We start from the raw sequence: 18,147 nt of genomic DNA on the forward strand, positions 1-18,147 counted from the left end.
CTCCTCTCTCACCATCTCCCTCTATCTCACGTCTTTTGCCCTTTGTCTCTCTAGATCTCTCTCCGTCTCTGACTCTGCAGGAGATTCTCCCCTCCTCAGCCCCGGGGAAGCCCCCGAAACCTGTGGGCCTCCCTCAGGACCCAGCAGGCAGGTAGGAGCTGGGCGAGGCCCAGGTGAGTCACGAGGAGGAAAGAGTTGACATTCCTGCCGCTTTTCTGGGATTGTGCACAGGCCTAGCCTCCCACCTGCTCCCTCCCGTGACACGTCACTGGACCTCACAGGTGTGTGTCACTTAAGGGAGAGACAGAGGGAACGAGTCACACAGAGACAGAGACAGAAACAGAGAGACAGCCCTGGAGAGACTCTAAAAACAGAGACACAGAAAAGAGAGAAGCAGAGATAGAGACAGAGACAGAAAAAAGACACAGAGACACAGGCAGGAAGACATAGAGCAAGAAAGTCAGAGAGAGAGAGAGAGAGAGAGAGAGAAGGATCGGGAGAGATAAACAGAGACAGAGACCAAGACAAAGAACAAAGCAGAAAAAGACAGAGATGGAGAGACACAGGAGGGGAACAACAGACAGATTTTGAGATACTAGCACAGTCTGAGATGGGGATGGATGGCTAAATTCTGCACATAAAAGCGCGAATAGAAGGGGCAGTGAGAGAGGTGCCTGGGTGGCTATCCATTAAGCTTTTGCCTTTGGCTCAGGTCATGATCCCGGGGTCCTGGGATAGAGCCCCACATCGAGCCCCACATCGAGCTACCTGCCCATCGGGGAGTCTGCTTCTCTCTCCCTCGGCCCCTCCCCCTGCTCCTTCTCTCTCCAATAAGTAAATAAAATCTTCTTAAAGCTAGGGTGCGGGGGGCAGTGAGGTCATCGTGCCAGGAAGCTGGATCATAAGCCCGCCTGGCCCAACACCCCAACTTTCTATTCCCCCCTCAGTCTTTGCATCAACCCCAAGAGGGGCCCCACTTTCCACATGAGGGAACAATCGAGGCTGGCAAGGAAAAGCATCTGTTGGCCCAGGGTGACCAAGCTAGGGAGCAGTCCAGTCCCATAGCTGGCAGCATGACAACTCCTGCCTCAAACTCGTAACACCTCTCCACCTCCCTCCCCACTGCCACCTCTCCACCCCTCACCCCCGTCCCCAGAAGCTCTGGAGAGCCAGGCCCAACCATAACCAATGGCAGTTAGAGTTTTTTTACTGAGCACGTACCACACGCCAGGCAGGGTGGCAAGCACCCTGGGTGCATTGTTTTATGTCCCTAGCACACCAGCCCTGGGAGACACGCACTTATTAAGGGGCTGAATGCACAGGGAGGTTAAGTAACCTGCCCAAGCCCACACAGTAGTGAGTTGCTGGAATTTGAACCCTCCCAGTCTGGTGGCAGCCTCCACATCTCAAACACTAGGCTCTACTGCCTGTTAGAAGAGAGGATTTCTTTGGGATTGTTCTTGCTTTACCTTAAAATTATTACCTTAGGGCAGCCCGGGTAGCTCAGCAGTTTAGCGCTGCCTTCAGCCCAGGGCCTAATCCTGGAGACACGGGATCAAGTCCCACGTCGGGCTCCCTGCCTGGAGCCTGCTTCTCCCTCTGCCTGTGTCTCTGCCTCTCTCTCTCTCATGAATAAGGTAAAATTATTACCTTAAAGCTTTAATTAATTAATAAGAATAACAATACTACACTCCTAAAAAAAAAAAAAAAAAAAAAAAAAAAAAAAACAATACTACACTCCTTATTAGAGTGTAGAGGTAGCTACTACTCATTGCCTACTACCCTCTCCCTTCCCTATTCTGTTCCAGCCACACTGGCAGCTCTGCTGTTCCTAGATCTCATCAGTACGCTGCCACCTCAGGACCTTTGCACTGGCTGTTGCCTCTCCCTGCAGCTCTACTTGGACCATCTGCCCAACTTCTGCCCTCACCACACTTAGCCTCTGCTCAAATGCCACCTGATCAGGGAAGCCCTGTAGCATCACCTCACCTAAAACCAACCTTCACTCACTTATACCTTTCTACTTCCAACATCCTGGTTTGTCATTCTCTGTGAAGTTACTTATCACTGCCTGAGCCAGAGATTAAATAACACATGTTTACTCTTCATTGTCAAGGGCAGGGACTTTGCTTTGTTTCCTGCTGTGTCCCCAGCTCCTCCTGAACCAGTGCCTGGTACAAAGTAGGTTCTTGGTAAAGGCTGAAGGAATTTGTTGAGCCCTCCTAGTAGGCCAGCCACTGTTTCAGGCATTTTCACCTGCATTAATTTGCTCTAATTGGTCAGAAGCATGAAGAGATGAAGAGACTGGAGGATATTATCTTTTACATTTTATTTTACTTTTTTTTTTTTTTTTAGGAAGATGAGAGAGAATGCATGTGAGTAGGAGGCCAGGGGTGAGGAGGCAGAGGGAGGAGAGGGAGAGAGAATCTTAAGCAGGCTCCATGCTTCATGCAGAACAGGATGCAGAGCTCCATCTCACCACCCTGAGACCATGACCTGAGGGGAAATCAAGGCAGCCGCTTAACCAACTGAGCCACCCAGGCAACCCGATGTTTTATTTCACTTTAAAATATATATATTTATTTATTCATGAGAGACACAGACAGAGAGAGAGAGGCAGAGACACAGGCAGAGGGAGAAGCAGGCTCCCTGCAGAGAGCCTGATGTGGGACTCGATTCCGGGACCCTGGGGTCATGACCTGAGCTGAAGGCAAATGCTCAACCACTGACTGAGCCACCCAGGCATCCTTTATTTCACGTTTTAAAAAACTTAATGAGGACCTTTACAAACACACAGAAGGAAAGACAATGGCATGTAAGTTACCCTCAGAACTGATACATGTATTTTTCCTTCCTTTTTTTTCTGAAGCATTTTAAAGTAAATGCAGACATCAGTGACATTCACCTCCAGATATTTCAGTGAATGTCTGTAAAGACTAAAAACAATTTCCCACATAACCACAAAACCATTTTCATAGCAGTAATATCTACTTCTTGACTGAAGTGTTTTAAGTCAAATTAGAGACATTATTTCACCCCCAAATATTACAGTGTGCATCTCTAATGATAAAGACATTTCCCCCATGTAACCACAACACCATTATCCTTCCTGACAAAACTAACAAAAATCCTAACAATAACTAATGATCAGCCACAAATGTCCCATCAGGACAAGTTTTTTATTTTATTTTATTTTATTTTATTTTATTTTATTTTATTTTATTTTATTTTATTTTATTTTATTTTATTTAGATTCAGTTAACATATAGTGTATTATTAGCTTCAGAGGTAGAGTTCAGTGATCCATCAGTTGTATATAACACCCAGTACTCTAATATTCCCGCACCCACCTCCCCTCCAACAACGCTGTTTGTTTCCTAGAGTTAAGAGATTCTTATGGTTTGTGTCGCTCTCTGATTCCACCAGGACAAGTTTTAGTCCCGTGCTGAGGTCCCGTAGCAGGAGGAAGGAGAAGTGGAATTTGCACCTTGGCAGCCTGGAGACAGCTGTGACCGTGGCCACATGAGTCACAGCAGAGCCAGCCCCCTACTCCTGGCCGGCCGCGCCCTGGCAAAGGAAGTGTTTGAAGAGGAGGGGTGAGTGGGGGAGGAGGGGGAAGCACCCACGCATCTGGGGCTGACTCGCTCTTTCGTAAAATCTCTGGGAGGAGCCCCGGGGCCACAAAACTGTCTCCTTCCCTGGGCCAGACGGAGCGGTGCAGGGAGCCACAGACAGGAGCTGCTTCCAGACATGGGCCATCCGCTGCTGCTGCCGCTGCTGGGGCTGTTGCTTCAGACCTGCGTTCCAGGTAGGGCCTGGGTGCCCAAACGCCTGCGCTGGGAACTGGGACGCAGTAGAGGAGGGACGAGCGGGAGCGGGGTGCCCAGAGTGTGATGAGTTGGAAGAGGGCTCAGTCCCCAGCCCTCCCACTCGCATAATAATTCCTCCTGCCATCTGCAGCCGCACACAGCAGTATACCTGGCACACAGTAGGTGCTCAGAAAATAGGAGCGGAGCAAGGGCGGTTAATAGCAGCCACCGTGGAGTGAGCGCGCTCTTTATTCCATGCGCCCCTCTAAGCTCCTTCCGTGCAGTTTCAAACTGGACGGCCCAAACTCTTTTAACCCCGTAGAGAGGTAACCTACCTCCAGCCCTGAGTGAGTGCGAGCCTGGCCCCGCAGGGGCGTCCACGGCTCTCCCCGCACCACCCGGTCCCCGCACCGACCCAGCCCCTTGAGAGACCCCGAGGACCGAGGCGGAAGTCGCAGAGACGGGGGCTGGGGATCCAGGGCTCGTCCCTGGAGGACCCTTCCCTTTCGCTCTCCCCTAGCTACCCTCCCAACTCCTCTCTCGGAAAATGTACGGGAGAGGGTTGAAAAGCGAGAAGGAACTGAGAAGGAACTGAGTCAGGGCCGGGCGAGAGAGAGCCGGGGGTTGCGGAGCGGCTCCCCGGTGAATAACCCGGAAAGCTCTCCGGACCTTTCGCGGCCAAGAATGAGTAATGACTCTGGAAGACTGCGCGTGTGGAGGGGGGCAACGGGTCGCAGCAGGGGAGGCCTGGCGTGCGGGCAAAGGCGCCGGGGCGGCGCTAGGGCGCCAAGAAATAACTACGGGGGGCGCTACTGGGCGGGGCTGGAACCTCGGGAGGAGCCAGTGGGCGGGGCGAGGACCTGGGGAGGGGCTGGGGCGGGGCGAGGACCTCGGGGGCGGGGCTGGGGCGGGGCGAGGACCTTGGGGGCGGGGCGGGGGCGGGGAGAGAACCTCGGGGGGCAGGGCTGGGGGTGGGGAGAGGACCTGGGGAGGGGCTGGGGGCGGGGAGAGGCCCTCGGGGGAGGAGCTGTGGAGGCGGGGAGACAACCTCAGGAAGAGCTAGTGGGTGGGGGGAGAATCTGGAGGAGGAGCTGGGGGTAGAGAACTTTGAGGAGGCTACAGTTGGGGCTAGAACCTCTCTAGTGCAGCACCTGGGTGGTCAGTGGTTGAGCGCCGGCCTTTGGCTCAGGTCGTGATCCTCAGGATCCTAGGATGGAGTACTGTATAGGGCTCCCTCCAGGAAACCTGCTTCTCCCTCTGCCTATGTCTCTGGCTCTCTGTGTCTCTCATGAATAAATAAATAAAATCTTTAAAAAGCAAACAAACAAACAAAAAAGATCCTCCCCAGGGCTGATGGGCGGAGTTAGAACTTCGGCCTGGACTGATGAGCGGGGAGAGAACGATGGGGAGAGGCTGTGGAAAGGGGGCATTAATGGGGTGACAGTCAGTGAAGGGCACTGGGAACTGTAATAGACTGTAAAGGTCAGTTGCAGTTGAGTGAGAGCAGAACACCCTTAGGAGACTTTGAGAAGCAGAATAGACCGTAGGCCAGTGGGGTGGGGGAAAGGATCTAAACTGGAGCTGGGCTATAACGTCCCAATCCACAAAGAGGGTGGGATTGGATTCAGGGTAGGCCGCGCGCTGATACAGAATTCAAGGGAAAATGAGCCAGGACAGAACTTTAGGGAAGGATTATGAGAGGGTATAGAGCTTTATGGTAGGGGGTGTAGATAAAACGTTGGGCTAGAGATAGACCGGAAGTACTGCTGACCCGAACCCAGTGTTGGAACTGGGGGGCGGGAAGAATGTGGAGCCCGAACCTGAGCACCCAAGGCCTGGAGACTTGGTCCTAGTGTTGGGGCATGAAGGGGGCAGGGGGAGATCGCGGCACAGAGCTGTAACAATCTCTGCTCTCTTTCCTCTTCCCCACCCAGTCTCCTGGAGCCTGCAGTGCATGCTGTGTGGGAGTACTGGGAAATGCCAGGTGGAAGAGTGTACCCCTGGCCAGGACCTCTGCAGGACCACGATCATGCGCATATGGGAAGGTGGGCTCCCCCTCTACAGAGCAACAGGGAACTCAAGTGACCAAGAAACCTTATTTCACCAGTAATCAGAGAAATGCAGACAAAAAAGACAAGGAGATCCAATTTCATACCTACCAGTTTGACAAGCATTTAAAAATCTGACAGTGCTGGGATGGATGAGGTTGCGGAGCTGCAGACCCTGCTAATGGGGACAAATTGGTGCATCCACTGCACAGAGCAATTTGGCAATATCTAGTGCAGATGAAGATTAGCATACCCTAGAGACAGCAATTTAATTTCCTAGGAGTATAGAAACCTCGAAGAACCTCAGACATACATGCCCAGGGACACATGTATAAAAATGTTCTTAGCAATCATGTTTGTGGTATGGATTAGTCATCAGCAGAGGAGAAACATTACGGTATAATCACACAGTGGAATGCTCCACAGCAGTTTAAATGAAGGAACTTGAGCTGTAGATATTAAAGTGGATACATCTCAAAAACATCAGGTTGAGAGAAAAAAAAACATGTTGCAGGGTATGGTACCTTTTCATATAAATAGTATATAACAATATGCAATAAATAATGTATAAATAAATAATAGTATACATTGTTATGCATATCTAGTGTGGGAATTACCTACACCAGTGCTTGCTTCTGGACAGGGCATAAGGGGAATGGGATTTAGGGAGATGAACAGAAGACTTTAACTGTATCTTTCAAATTTAAGCTGGGAGAGAAGGGTGGATCCAGTCGGCCTCAGTGATAGTGTGGCCACTAAGAGATGGTAGGCCCCCTGTGATGGGAGGATGAGGAGGGGAGACAGTTGGACCCAAGAGCAGAGGCCTGGCAAGGATCAGCCCCAGAAGTGGGTGACCTTATGGTCAGGAGTGCCAGAGGCTGGTTGGGCCTGGGGGAGCCTTTGGGATAACAAAGACACATTCCTCACAGATGGTGATGAGCTGGAGGTGGTGGAGAGAGGCTGTACCCACCCAGAGAAGAGCAACAGGACCATGAGCTATCGGACAGGCATGAGGATCATCACTCTTACGGAAGCCGTATGTGGGACCAACTTGTGCAACCAACCCACCTCTGGTGAGTTGGGCAGCCCTCACCATCCCCAACCCCGTACTCATCATCCTCCTGACTGTCTCCCCACCAGCCCAACTCTCAAATGTCAGTTTAACAAAAAGACTTAGAAAAGCTCAAATTCTCCAGTTTCCACAGGAGAGGGTGGGAAGCATGGATGCATGTTGCTTGGTCATGCATTCGGATTCCTCTTTCTGAGCCTGGTAAGGAAGGAAATTGGTTAAGACCAGACCAGTCACAATGACGTCAGTAAGCAGAGCACCTACGTTTGCCCTATTTCTTGTTCATCCATCCTGACCTCAAACTTTCTCTGGCAGAGACTGAATCAGATGTTTATTATCAAGGAAATGACAAGAGAGAGGGCACAGCTTCATCTTTTTGTTAGATGTGCTTAAGGGAAGTACTGATAATCAAGTCTAAGTGATTCTCCTAATCATAGATAATATTAAAAATATTTAACAATATCAGTCAATGCAGAAGATATTGACCAATCAGAAGAATCCCACAGCCCTCGCTGTAGCTGATGGATCTTGGAGGCATGGGGTTCTACAGAGAGAGTTGGGAGTGGTCAGGGGTCCAACAGCAAGCTTGAGAAAGCAACTGTCAGTTTGGTAATGTAGTAAGTGGTAAAGCAATATCAGCCACCCATTTCTTTTCTCTTTTTAAAGATTTTATTTATTTATTCATGAGAGACACAGAGAGAGAGGTAGAGACATAGGCAGAGGGAGAAGCAGACTTCCCACGGGGAGCCTGATGCAGAACTTGATCCCAGGACCCTGGGATCATGACCTGAGCCAAAGGCAGACACTCCACCACTGAGTGATCCAGGTGCCCCACAGCTCCCCCCCCCCCACCGTTTCTAAGGCCATTTTACCCTGTTTGTGGTGACCAGAATAGTTGGTTAAACCACATCCTGTATTTATGTGAAACTGGCATACAGAAGTGACCAAGTTAGCTTTGGGCCTTACCATGGGCTTACAGTCCAGTAGGGTGGGAATAGGAGTGACAGACCCATCACCAGACATCGACTGCTCAGATTAGTCAGAACCAGGATGGGAAGCACAGGCAGAGGGATCAGAACCATGAGCTCTCTGGTCTTAGAGGGGTCAGAGCTGTAGTTGGGAAGTACAGTCCAGAATTTTCATGGCTGAGATAAGGGAGACAGAGGCCAGAGTGATCAGGGCTGAGATGGATGAAGAGTAGGGGCTGTGGGACCCTAGGGGAGAAACTGTACTTGGGTCAAGGAAGTTTTCCTACAGGAAGCAATAACTAAGCTGCATCTTGAGGGATGAGTAGGAGTAAGACTGTTAAAAAGACAATGGAAAGAGTTTTTTAGGAAAATCAACAGACACAAGAGCCCAGAGGTAGATGAAAGTGATGTGGCTGGAGAAAGGGATAAAACAGGGCAAGAGGAGCTGGTGAAATTGGCAGGGTCATATTACACAGGGCCTTGTAGGCTGTGGTGAGGAATATAGACCATACAGGCAACAGTGGGAGGTCATAAAAGGATTTTTTGGTTGTTTGCTTTTTAGATTTATTTATTTATTTTAGAAAGAGAGAGCAAGAGAGCCCGTAAGTATGAGAGTGGCGGGGAGGGGCAGAAGGAGAGAATCTCAAGCAGACACCCAGCTGGCTGAAAGAAGAGGCCAACTCAGAGCTCAATATCATGACCCATGATATCATGACCTAAGCTGAAATCATGAGGTTGGACACTTAACCAATTGAACCACCCAGGTGCCCCAAGGGTTTTGTATTTTTTTTTTTCTTTTAAGATTCTTTTATTTATTTGAGAGAGAGAGCAAGAGAGAGAGCATGAGCAGGGGGAGGGGCTTGATCCCACAATAATGAGATCATGACTTGAGTGGAAACCAGGAGTCTAACACTCAACCAACTGAGTCATCCAGGTGCCTCAGCCATAAAAGAGTTTTAAGCAGAGAGTATCATGATCAGATTTGTATTCTTGAACAAATTATTCTGACCTCAGAGGAAAGCAATGATGGAGGAAAAGTAGATGAAGGCAGTCCAACTTGGAGGTGGGTAAGGCTGTCCAGATGAAGAAGAGCGTGAATGCATTAGAATGTCAACCCTGCACATGGAGAGAAGTGAGTGGATTTCAAGAACTAGTTAGCAGGTAGATGAACAGGACTTGGTGGATTAGACATGGGGGTGGGTTTGCAATTCTGGTCATGATGGAGTCACATGTATCAAACTAATCTGCCAATGAAAGAAAAGCTAGACACATGATAAACAATTACTTGAGGTCAGTGGAGAGCAGCTGATGAAGAGAGGAACTTGCAGTGCTACAATCTTTGAAATAAAAAGAAGCACAGAAACTGAGTTCCGTGGAAAGCTGGCTTAATCCTTGAGTGCACTTCCCAATTCACTACTGTGAAGGGGAAATAAAACCCAAATAAGAGAGATCATTGCTAGACTGAGAAGACAGGGGTTAGAGTCTAGGGTTGCCAGAGTGTCTGGAAAATGAAAGGTAGAATCCTGGAACGAATGGAACCACAGAAAAGGGAGTCCCCAAATCTGCAGATTTCCTGGCAAGCCATATATGCAGAGGGTGAGACTCCAAGAAACTCAGCAGAAAATAGTATCTGGGAAGCGACAGAATTGAACGAGGATTCCAGCAGGCATATGATGCTGGGGAAACCAAAGTTGCCAAGTTAGAGAGAGAGGCCTTGGTAACCATCCCAAGCTTTCCTCTGAGACCATACCCTAGGCATAAGGGCAAAACTAAAAGAAACCAGCCCTAAAAACACCTACACCTGATCTTCAGCGAGAAGAAAACCTGACCTTCTTGGGAAGAAAATAACATTATTTAGAGCCTTTACAAGTTTTCATTTGGATGCCTGGAATCTAATAAAAATTTACAAAGCATCCCAAAGAAAATTAAAAGGACCAATAAACTGGAAACCTAGAGAAAAATCCAATAGTAGAAACAGACTCATAATGATTCAGATAGTGGAGTTATTAAACAGGAAAATTTAAAATAGCCATGATCAATATAGTCCAAAAAAATAGAGGAAAGGACAAGTTTTAGCAGAAATGTGGGTCCCATTTTTTAAAAGAGTCAAACAGGAAACACAGAATACGGACTGATATTAAGAACTCAATAGATGTACTTAATGAAGACCAGAGGCAATGAGGCAAAAGGATTAAAGAACTAGAAGACAGGTCAGTAAAAGTCTTCAGATTGATGCCTAGATGTGGAGGATCAAGGAACCTGCCAGGTTTCTGCTTTGGGAGACTGAATGGGACCACCTCAGAGATATGGAATTCAGGAGACAAGGACAAGTTTGGAGAAGATGGAGAAAATGGAAAGCTTCCTTGGGGGCATGTAGAGACTCCAGGTGTTTGAGAGATGGCCAGAGGGCCACCAAGAGGCAAATGAGTGTACAAGTGTGGAGCTCAGAGAGGAGTCCTGCCTGCAGTGAGTTCCCAGCAAACATGTGGAAATGAAGCCAGGTCAATGGATAACATCCCCATGGGAGAAAGTGTGCATCACGAGAAATGAAAAGGGCCTAAGACAAAATAATGAGGATCAGCCACATTTAGAAGAGTGACATAAGAAGAAGAGTTCACAAGGCAACCCAAGGGTGGTATGATGGTAGTGATGGCAATTTGTGTTTTCATTTTCATGGAAACTCATGTGAAAAGACATGAGTTGTTGGCATTTTACTTATTTCTTTAGGGTTGGGGAAGATTTGGCTTTGGATGTTGAATGATTCACCTAATTCCAGCAGCTGGCCTGCCAGTTGAGAGAGTAGCTGAGACTGCCCTCTCCCTTATGTAAGACTTGGCCCCAACTCAGCTGGATATATGGGGTCAGGAAGGAGGGCATGCCAGGCTTTGGAATGGTGTGAGCCAAGGCCTGGCCAGAGGAATGACTATAGTGTTTCCAGGGAAAAATAATTCATCCACTTGGCCTGGACCAGCAGGTGTGAGAGGTAGAGTTATCACAAACCAACCAAGTGAGGCTTGGATCCCTGACATAATCAGGTAGTGTATTAATTATCTATCACCACATTATAGATTGTCCCAAAACTTAAAACAAAAATGAGCATGTATTATTTCACAAAGTTTCTGAAACTCAAGAATCTGGAAGTGGCTTAAGTAGGTGGTTCTAGATCTTTCATGAGGCTGCAGTCAAGAGGACAGCTGAGCTACAGTCATTGGAAGGCTCCCGAGGGAGCTTTACTCACATGGATGGTCTGCTCTGTGGCTTGGACAAAGGCCTTAGTTCCTTGCCACGTAGACTTAACCACGGGGTGTTTAAGTGTCCTAACCACATGACAGCTGGATTCCCTCCAGACCAAGTAATCCAAGAGAGAGCCAGGAAGAAGTTTGACGCCTTTTATGATCTAGCACAGGAGTCATATGTGGTCATTTCCGCAATATCCCATTAATGACACAGGTCAGCCCTATTCTTTGCGCATGCCTACCAGGAAGCTTGCCTACCAGTGGGCCTTCTTGGAGATTGGCGACCACAGGAAACAACAGCAGGGTTTTAAGCAATTATTCATTCATTCATTTAACAAATATTTACTGAATGTCTTTTCTGGCCCTGGCACTGGCCCTGGCCCTGTGCTGGGTGGTGTTGGGACACAGTAATGATCAGGACAGCCCTGGTCCTAACCCCAGGGCTCAGAGTCCAGTCAGACAGGGATGACCCAAAGTGGGCATGGCTGGGATTGGGGAGCCCAGAGGGGCATCTGATCCAGCCTCGGAGGTCAGGGAGCGCTTCACAGAGGAGGTGAAATTTGAGATGATGCCCGAAGAATGAGTAGGAGGAGACAGGGAAAGTAAGGGGCCAAGGAAGCATGTTCCTGGCAAAGGCTGGATGCCAGTCAGCATGTACATTCAGAGAATGTGGAGGTCATGGGGAGTAGAGTCTGAAGGGTTAGTGGAGAGAGATGGGCAAGAGAGGTAGCCCGGACCCAGATGTCGATTGGCCTTGAATGCCACACTGAGTAGCTTGGATTTTATTCGAGGGCACGGGGGAGCCATGGAGGGGTTTTGAACAGAGCAGAGGCAGGATCAGATGTGAGTATTAGAAACATCCTTCTAGGGCCATGTGGGGATGCAGTGGGTGGGGTCGGGGGCAAGGATGAAAAGCAGGAGGCCAGGGAGGAAGCTGGTATTGAAGGAGTTCTGACCTGGTCTTGGGGATGGAGGGGATGAATGCTAGAAAGATACAGGAGGTAGGATGGGCAAGGCTTTGATGATTGACTGAAAGGTGAGATTAGGAGGAATTGATGCTAAGGTGAACCTTCAAGGGAGCTAGATTTCCCGAACTCTCTCATGGAGTCTCACCATCCCGCCTCTCCCCAAACAGGTCGGGTTTCCACCTTTCCCCGAACCCGAAGCCGGTACCTCGAATGTGTTTCCTGCGGCTCCTCAGATCTGAGCTGTGAGAGGGGCTGGGACCAGAGCCTGCAATGCCGCAGCCCTACAGAACAGTGTGTGGAAGTGGTGACCGACAGGGGCCTGGAAGGTGAGCTCTTCCTGCCAGCAGCTCCTCCTCCCTGCTTTGTTCCACCCCAAAGCCACCCTTAACAATGACCCCAGAATAACAAGTATTTAAGCAAGGTAGAAAGTTAGTTCTCTCACACAAAAAAAAGTCCCATGATAGAAAGTCCTGAGCCACAGGACAGTTCTACTGTCACCAGGAACCCAGATACTTTCATGTTGCTTGTATATTGGCTTCCATTCTCAAGATTGCCTCATTGTCCAAGATGGCCACCAGAGCTCCAGGCCTCATGTCCAAGTTCCAGGAAGGAGAAAGAGGAAGAGGGACAAAAAGTAGGCACCCCTCCTTTTGTGAAGGTTCTCCTTTCTGGAAGTCTCATGAAGTCTTCTATTTATATCATATTGGCCAGGACTTAGCTACATGATTATACCTGTGGAGGCTGGAAAATGTGTTTTTTGGCTCGATATATGGCTGCCCCAAATAAAACGAGGCTCCTATAGTGAACAGTGAGGCAGGAAATGGACAGATGACTGGTGCAGTGGTGGACAAAGCCAGTCTCAGCCCCTGAACAATCTGACCTCTCTCCTCTGCCCCCGACAGACAGTCCAAGGGATGAGCACCACACCCGCGGCTGTGGCAACCTCCCCGGCTGCCCAGGCCCCACCGGCTTCCACAACAACCACACCTTCCACTTCCTGCGGTGCTGCAACACCACCAAATGCAATGCAGGCCCAGGTGAGGGACAGGGGACCACATGGAGTGAGGTCTGGGGTCAGGACAGAGGTGTACCTGGGCTACTGCCACTCACTCACTCACAGGCCACCCCTTCCTCTCTAGGTCTCTCTCTCTTCTGAAAGCCCTTCCTCAAAGAAGGCTTATGTGGGAATTCAATGAGGCCACCAAATCTTTGCCAAGAACTTTATACTTCCTTGAATTTTTCCACTGCTCAGTGCCCTGGTCCATGCCACCAGGAGCTCTTGCCTAGATTGTTTTTTTTTTTTTTTCTTGCCTAGATTGTTGCAATAACCTTCTCGCTGGTCCCTCTGCTTCCACTCTTGCCTCCTACAAGCCAATGCTCAACAGAGCAGCAAGAGTGATTTTTAAAAATATTTTATGTATTTATTCAGAGAAAGGCAGAGACACAGGCAGAGGGAGAAGCAGGCTCCTGACGAGAAGCCTGTTGCGGGTCTCAATCCCAGGACCCGGGATCTCGACCTGAGCCAAAGGCAGACGCTCAACCACTGAGCCACCCAGGCGTGCCCTGCAAGAGTGATTTCTTAAAAATGTCAACCAGAGGGCAGCCCAGGTGGCTCAGTGGTTTAGCGCCACCTTCAGCTCAGGGCCTGATCCTGGAGACCGGGGATCGAGTCCCACGTTGGGCTCCCTGGATGGAGCCTGCTTCTCCCTCTGCCTGTGTCTCTGCCTCTCTCTCTCTCTCTCTCTCTCTGTCTCTCATAAGCAAATAAATAAAAATCTTTAAAAAAATGTCAACCAGAGCATGTCACTCTCCATCCTCAAGCACTGCAGCCACTTCTTGCTCTCAAAATAAAATCCAAAGACCTTCCTGTGCTCTGTGTAATCCGGCACCCATCTGCCTGACGATCTACATTGAGTTTCTGCACCTGCCAAACTCCATCCTGCCTCGTGGCCTTTGCACACGAGGTACCCTCCACCAGGAACACGACTCCCCCATGAGTTTACCTGGCTGGCTTCTTCTCATTTGTTAGGTCTTGGATTTAAATTTCGTCCTCAGGGAAACACTCCCTGTCCCTCCCCTCCACTATAATCTCGCTCCTTCGTGATATTCTGCCTCTATAAACCAGTACCGTCCAACAGAACTTTCCATGGTGATAGAAATGTGCTACATCTGTACTGTCCAATATGATAGCCACCAACTCGTATGGCTATTGAGCACTTGCAATGGGAACTGAATTTTGAATTTTAGTTAATATGAATTCATTTCAGCATAAATGTAAACAAGTGCACGTGGCTAGTGGCTACCATATTGGACAATGTGGCTCTAAGTGGTCAGTGCTGTAGGGCAGGGACTGTTTCATCTTCCACAGCTGCTCGCCTGATCAGATAGGGCCTGAGGAGGAGCCGGCAGGTGGGATTTCTCTCACAGGTTCTAGAAAGAACCCCCCAGAAGACAGTGCCTTTCCAAGGCCTGACCACAAGGTGGCTCCATGACATCTCAAGCTGCAAGTTGACAGTTCTAGGGGAGGGTAATACAAGGAAGGACACCCTTCCACCCCTCCCCTGCCCACACCTCCAGACTAATTTCCTTGGTTTCTGTGTCGCTTGTCTTCTTCCAAGTCCTGGAGCTTCAAAACCTGCCTCTGAACGGCCTCCAGTGTTACGGCTGTGAGGGGAACAGCACCCATGGTTGTTCCTCTGAAGAGACTTCCTTAATTGCCTGCCGAGGCCCCATGAATCAATGTCTGGACGCCACGGGCACTAATGGTGAGCCCTTCTAGGAGGCTGGGAGAGGATACTTGTGGGCAGGGGTTGTTGGCTAGAGGTTGACTTTGCTGAGGTGGGTCTTCCTGTGGGAAAGAGAGGCCTTCCTTCACGGGGGTGCAAAGTGTCATCAGGAATTAGGACTTCATTAAGAAGTGGGTGTTTGGGGCACCTGGGTGGCTCAGTGGTTGAGCATCTGCCTTTGGCTCAGGTCGTGATCCCAGAGTCCTGGGATGAGTCCCATATGGGAGCCTGCTTCTCCCTCTGCCTATGTGTCTGCCTCTCTCACGAGTAAACAAAATCTTAAAAAAAAAAAAAAAAAAGCAGGTGTTTCAGCAACAGAAATGTGGACTTCTCTGGGCATGGGACTTCCCACAAGCAAAGGGACTTCACGGACATCTGGGCTTTCATCCTGGGCCATTCCGGGCATGTCTCCCCACTCCAGTGATTGTCACACCTTTTCATCTCAAAACTCTTTTGTGCTTTTAAAAATTATTACTTATGTCAGTTATATCTATAGATATTTACTGCATCAAGAGTTAAAACTGAGGTATCTTAAGAGATGTATTTATTAATTATTAATTTATTATTTTTAGAGAGAGAGAGAGCCTGTGAATAGGGGAGGGAGAGAGGGCAGAAGGAGAGGAAGAGAGAAGTTTAAGCAGGCTTCATACCCAGTGTGGAGCCGGACACAGAGCTTGATCTCATGACCTGAGCTAAAACCAAGAGTTGGACGCTTAACCTACTGACCCACCCAGGCATCGCTATTAATTTATTTTAAATATAAAATATAAAATAAAACCCCACTCCATGTGGGTTTTCCAGTGGGTTATAGAAAAGATAAATATAAAAAATATAAATATAAAATAAAACCTCATTCCATGTGAACATATTTTTTACTAGAAAAAAAATAAGTCTCCAAAATGGAAACATTTAACAAGAAGACCAGCATTGTTCTACTATTTTGCAAATCTCTTTAATGTCCGGCTCGATAGAAGACAGCTGAAACCTCATATCGGGCTCTGCATTCAGTCAGCTGGAGGTCACATGTCCCAGGGTTTCTGGAAAACCCACTGTGCACTTACAAGAGTGGAAAAGTCAAATGATGCTTTAGCATTATTATGAGAGTAGTTTTGACTTCTTGGTTCCCCCGAAAGGGTCTGAGGGACCACACTTGAAACTGTTGCTTTCTTCGGGTGGCATCCACCACAAGGTGGCATGTCACCCGTGAGCACTGCAGGCCCAGCCCCAGGAGCTGGGAGTCTCATGCAGTCTTCTCTCTCCTCAGGGCTGGGCAATCCGAGCTACACAGTTCGAGGCTGTGCGACCCCCTCATGGTGCCAGAGTCTCCACGTGGCTGAAGCCTTCAGCATGACCCATCTCAATGTCTCATGCTGTACTGACAACAGCTGTAACCACCCAATCCTGGATCACCAGCCTCGCATAGGCGGTGCCCCCCGGCCTGGTCCTGCCCACCTCAGCCTCACCATCACCTTGCTACTAACTGCCAGACTATGGGGAGGCACTCTCCTCTGGACCTGATCCCCCACTCCCCCTACCCTGGCTGGATCCAGGGAGGTCAGCTGCCCTCAGCTCCCAGCCCTGCAGACTTGCTGTGTGACCTCAGGCCAGTGTGCCACCCTCTCTGGGTCTGTTTTCCCAGCCGTTAAGACACCTGTCTCACAGAGTTGCAGAACCAGGAGAGAAAAGCTGAAGAAAGACCGCAGGCCAGCAAGAGAGGTTTATTATGTTAGCAGTGTTGCACCGTTGTTATTATTAATTAATATTTGTTTTATTTAATATTTTATACTTAAATAAAGATTTTTATACCAATGAACAAGACCCGATCTTCCCTCCTCCCTAGCATCAATCTTTGCAACAATGAATGGGGGGGCACTTTTCATCCAGTTCCTGGGATTAGGGGTCACATTGTAGAACCCAAGCACTTGGCCCCCAGCCTTGGGAGCAGTTCTAGGTGTGCCTCCACCTAAGCCACCTCCACATTGCCCTCCTATTTCTGGGCTCCAGTTCACTTACCCAAGCACTAACTTTCCAGTCTCTTCTCCCCAGCTCCAAAGGTCAAGACTACTTTGTTGTTCTAAGGAGAGGCATCTGCATTTCCTGGGGGGTCTCTGAGACAGGAGATAAATGAGAGGGATAATCTGATGGCCAGAATTCCCTGGAGGCCCTGCAGTAAGGAAGAAGGAAGGACAGGACTACATTTTCCCTGGTGCCCTGGTGGCAAGAGATAAAGGCTAGGCTATTTTTCCTAGGATGCCATCAGACTAAGAAAAAACCAGAACTATCATTTCAATGGCACTCTTGGGGCACAGTATTGAGGACTTCATGTTTCCTCTGATTCGCTGAGACAATCCCATAGAGACAATACTACATTTCCCAGGACCCTATGGCTAATGAAGAAAAGGATAAGGCATCTTCCGTGGTATATCGGGGCAGGTAAGGGACAGGGGTTTCTTTTTAGGACCTCCTCAAATCACATATCATCCATGGTCATTGGGGTGGCTTAAAGAGGTGAGCCCAGTATCTCCACCTCTTGAACACGAGTGGCTCTGTGAGTGCTTTGACCAATAGAATGTGGTGGAAATCATGCTGTGCCATGTTCTAGGTCCAGGCTTTGGGAAACCGGCTCTGGGGAAACCAGCTGCCATGTAAAACTCCTCCTGCACTGAGACTGCCATGCTCTGGGGACACCCATGCTACTGATGCACGGATGCCATATGTGGAGAGAGCCCCAGATGTTCCAGCCATCTCAGCTGAGACACCAGACCAGTGGGCCAAGGAGAGACCCCAGACATCCCAACCTCAGCAGGTGTAATGTGCAGGACAATCAGGAAGCCCAGCTGTCTTTGTTTCCTGGGACTGCTGCAATAACTACAAAATCTCAAACTAGGTGGCTTCTGGCAACAGGAATGTATTCTCTCAGAGTTCTGGATGCTAGAAGTCTGAAATCAAGGTGTTGGCAGTGCCATGCTCTTTCTAAATTCGCTAGGGAAGAATCTTTCCTGGCCTCGTCCTAGCTTCTGGGGGCTGCTGACAATTCTTGGTGTTCCTGGGCTTGCAGTCATGCTACTCCAATCTCTGCTTCTCTCATCACATAGCCTTCTTCTCAGTGAATGTGGCTATGTGGCTCCAAATCTTTCTCTCTCCTAATAAGGATACCAATCATTGGATTGAAAGCCCCCCCGCCCCAATCCAGTGTGACCTCATCTTAATCCCACCTGCAAAGACTTAATTTCCAATAAGGTCACATTCATAGGTCCTAAGGG

The 18,147-nt window shown here is 49.0% G+C and overlaps 1 protein-coding gene across 1 annotated transcript; it reads left to right on the plus strand.

Moving 5' to 3' along the window:
- Positions 1–3,679: 3,679 nt before the first annotated feature.
- On the plus strand, positions 3,680–16,687 carry PLAUR (plasminogen activator, urokinase receptor). The gene is made up of 7 exons (XM_055309472.1): positions 3,680–3,808; positions 5,744–5,854; positions 6,787–6,930; positions 12,266–12,424; positions 13,001–13,135; positions 14,717–14,863; positions 16,149–16,687. Exons 1-7 carry the CDS (start codon positions 3,751–3,753, stop codon positions 16,400–16,402), a joined length of 1,008 nt encoding a protein of 335 aa, XP_055165447.1. The 5' UTR covers positions 3,680–3,750; the 3' UTR covers positions 16,403–16,687.
- Positions 16,688–18,147: the final 1,460 nt, after the last annotated feature.

The sequence above is a fragment of the Nyctereutes procyonoides genome, unplaced genomic scaffold (genome assembly GCF_905146905.1).
Source record: "Nyctereutes procyonoides isolate TBG_1078 unplaced genomic scaffold, NYPRO_anot_genome, whole genome shotgun sequence".
Taxonomy (NCBI): Eukaryota; Metazoa; Chordata; class Mammalia; order Carnivora; family Canidae; genus Nyctereutes; species Nyctereutes procyonoides.

What these genes read in the sequence shown, in the direction of transcription:
- PLAUR (XM_055309472.1), top strand. Translation starts at nt 3,751, where the DNA reads ATGGGCCATCCGCTGCTGCTGCCGCTGCTGGGGCTGTTGCTTCAGACC. An exon ending in GACCGACAGGGGCCTGGAAG is followed by an intron (nt 12,425 to 13,000) that starts GTGAGCTCTTCC and finishes TGCCCCCGACAG; the next exon opens with ACAGTCCAAGGGATGAGCAC. An exon ending in CAAATGCAATGCAGGCCCAG is followed by an intron (nt 13,136 to 14,716) that starts GTGAGGGACAGG and finishes TCTTCTTCCAAG; the next exon opens with TCCTGGAGCTTCAAAACCTG.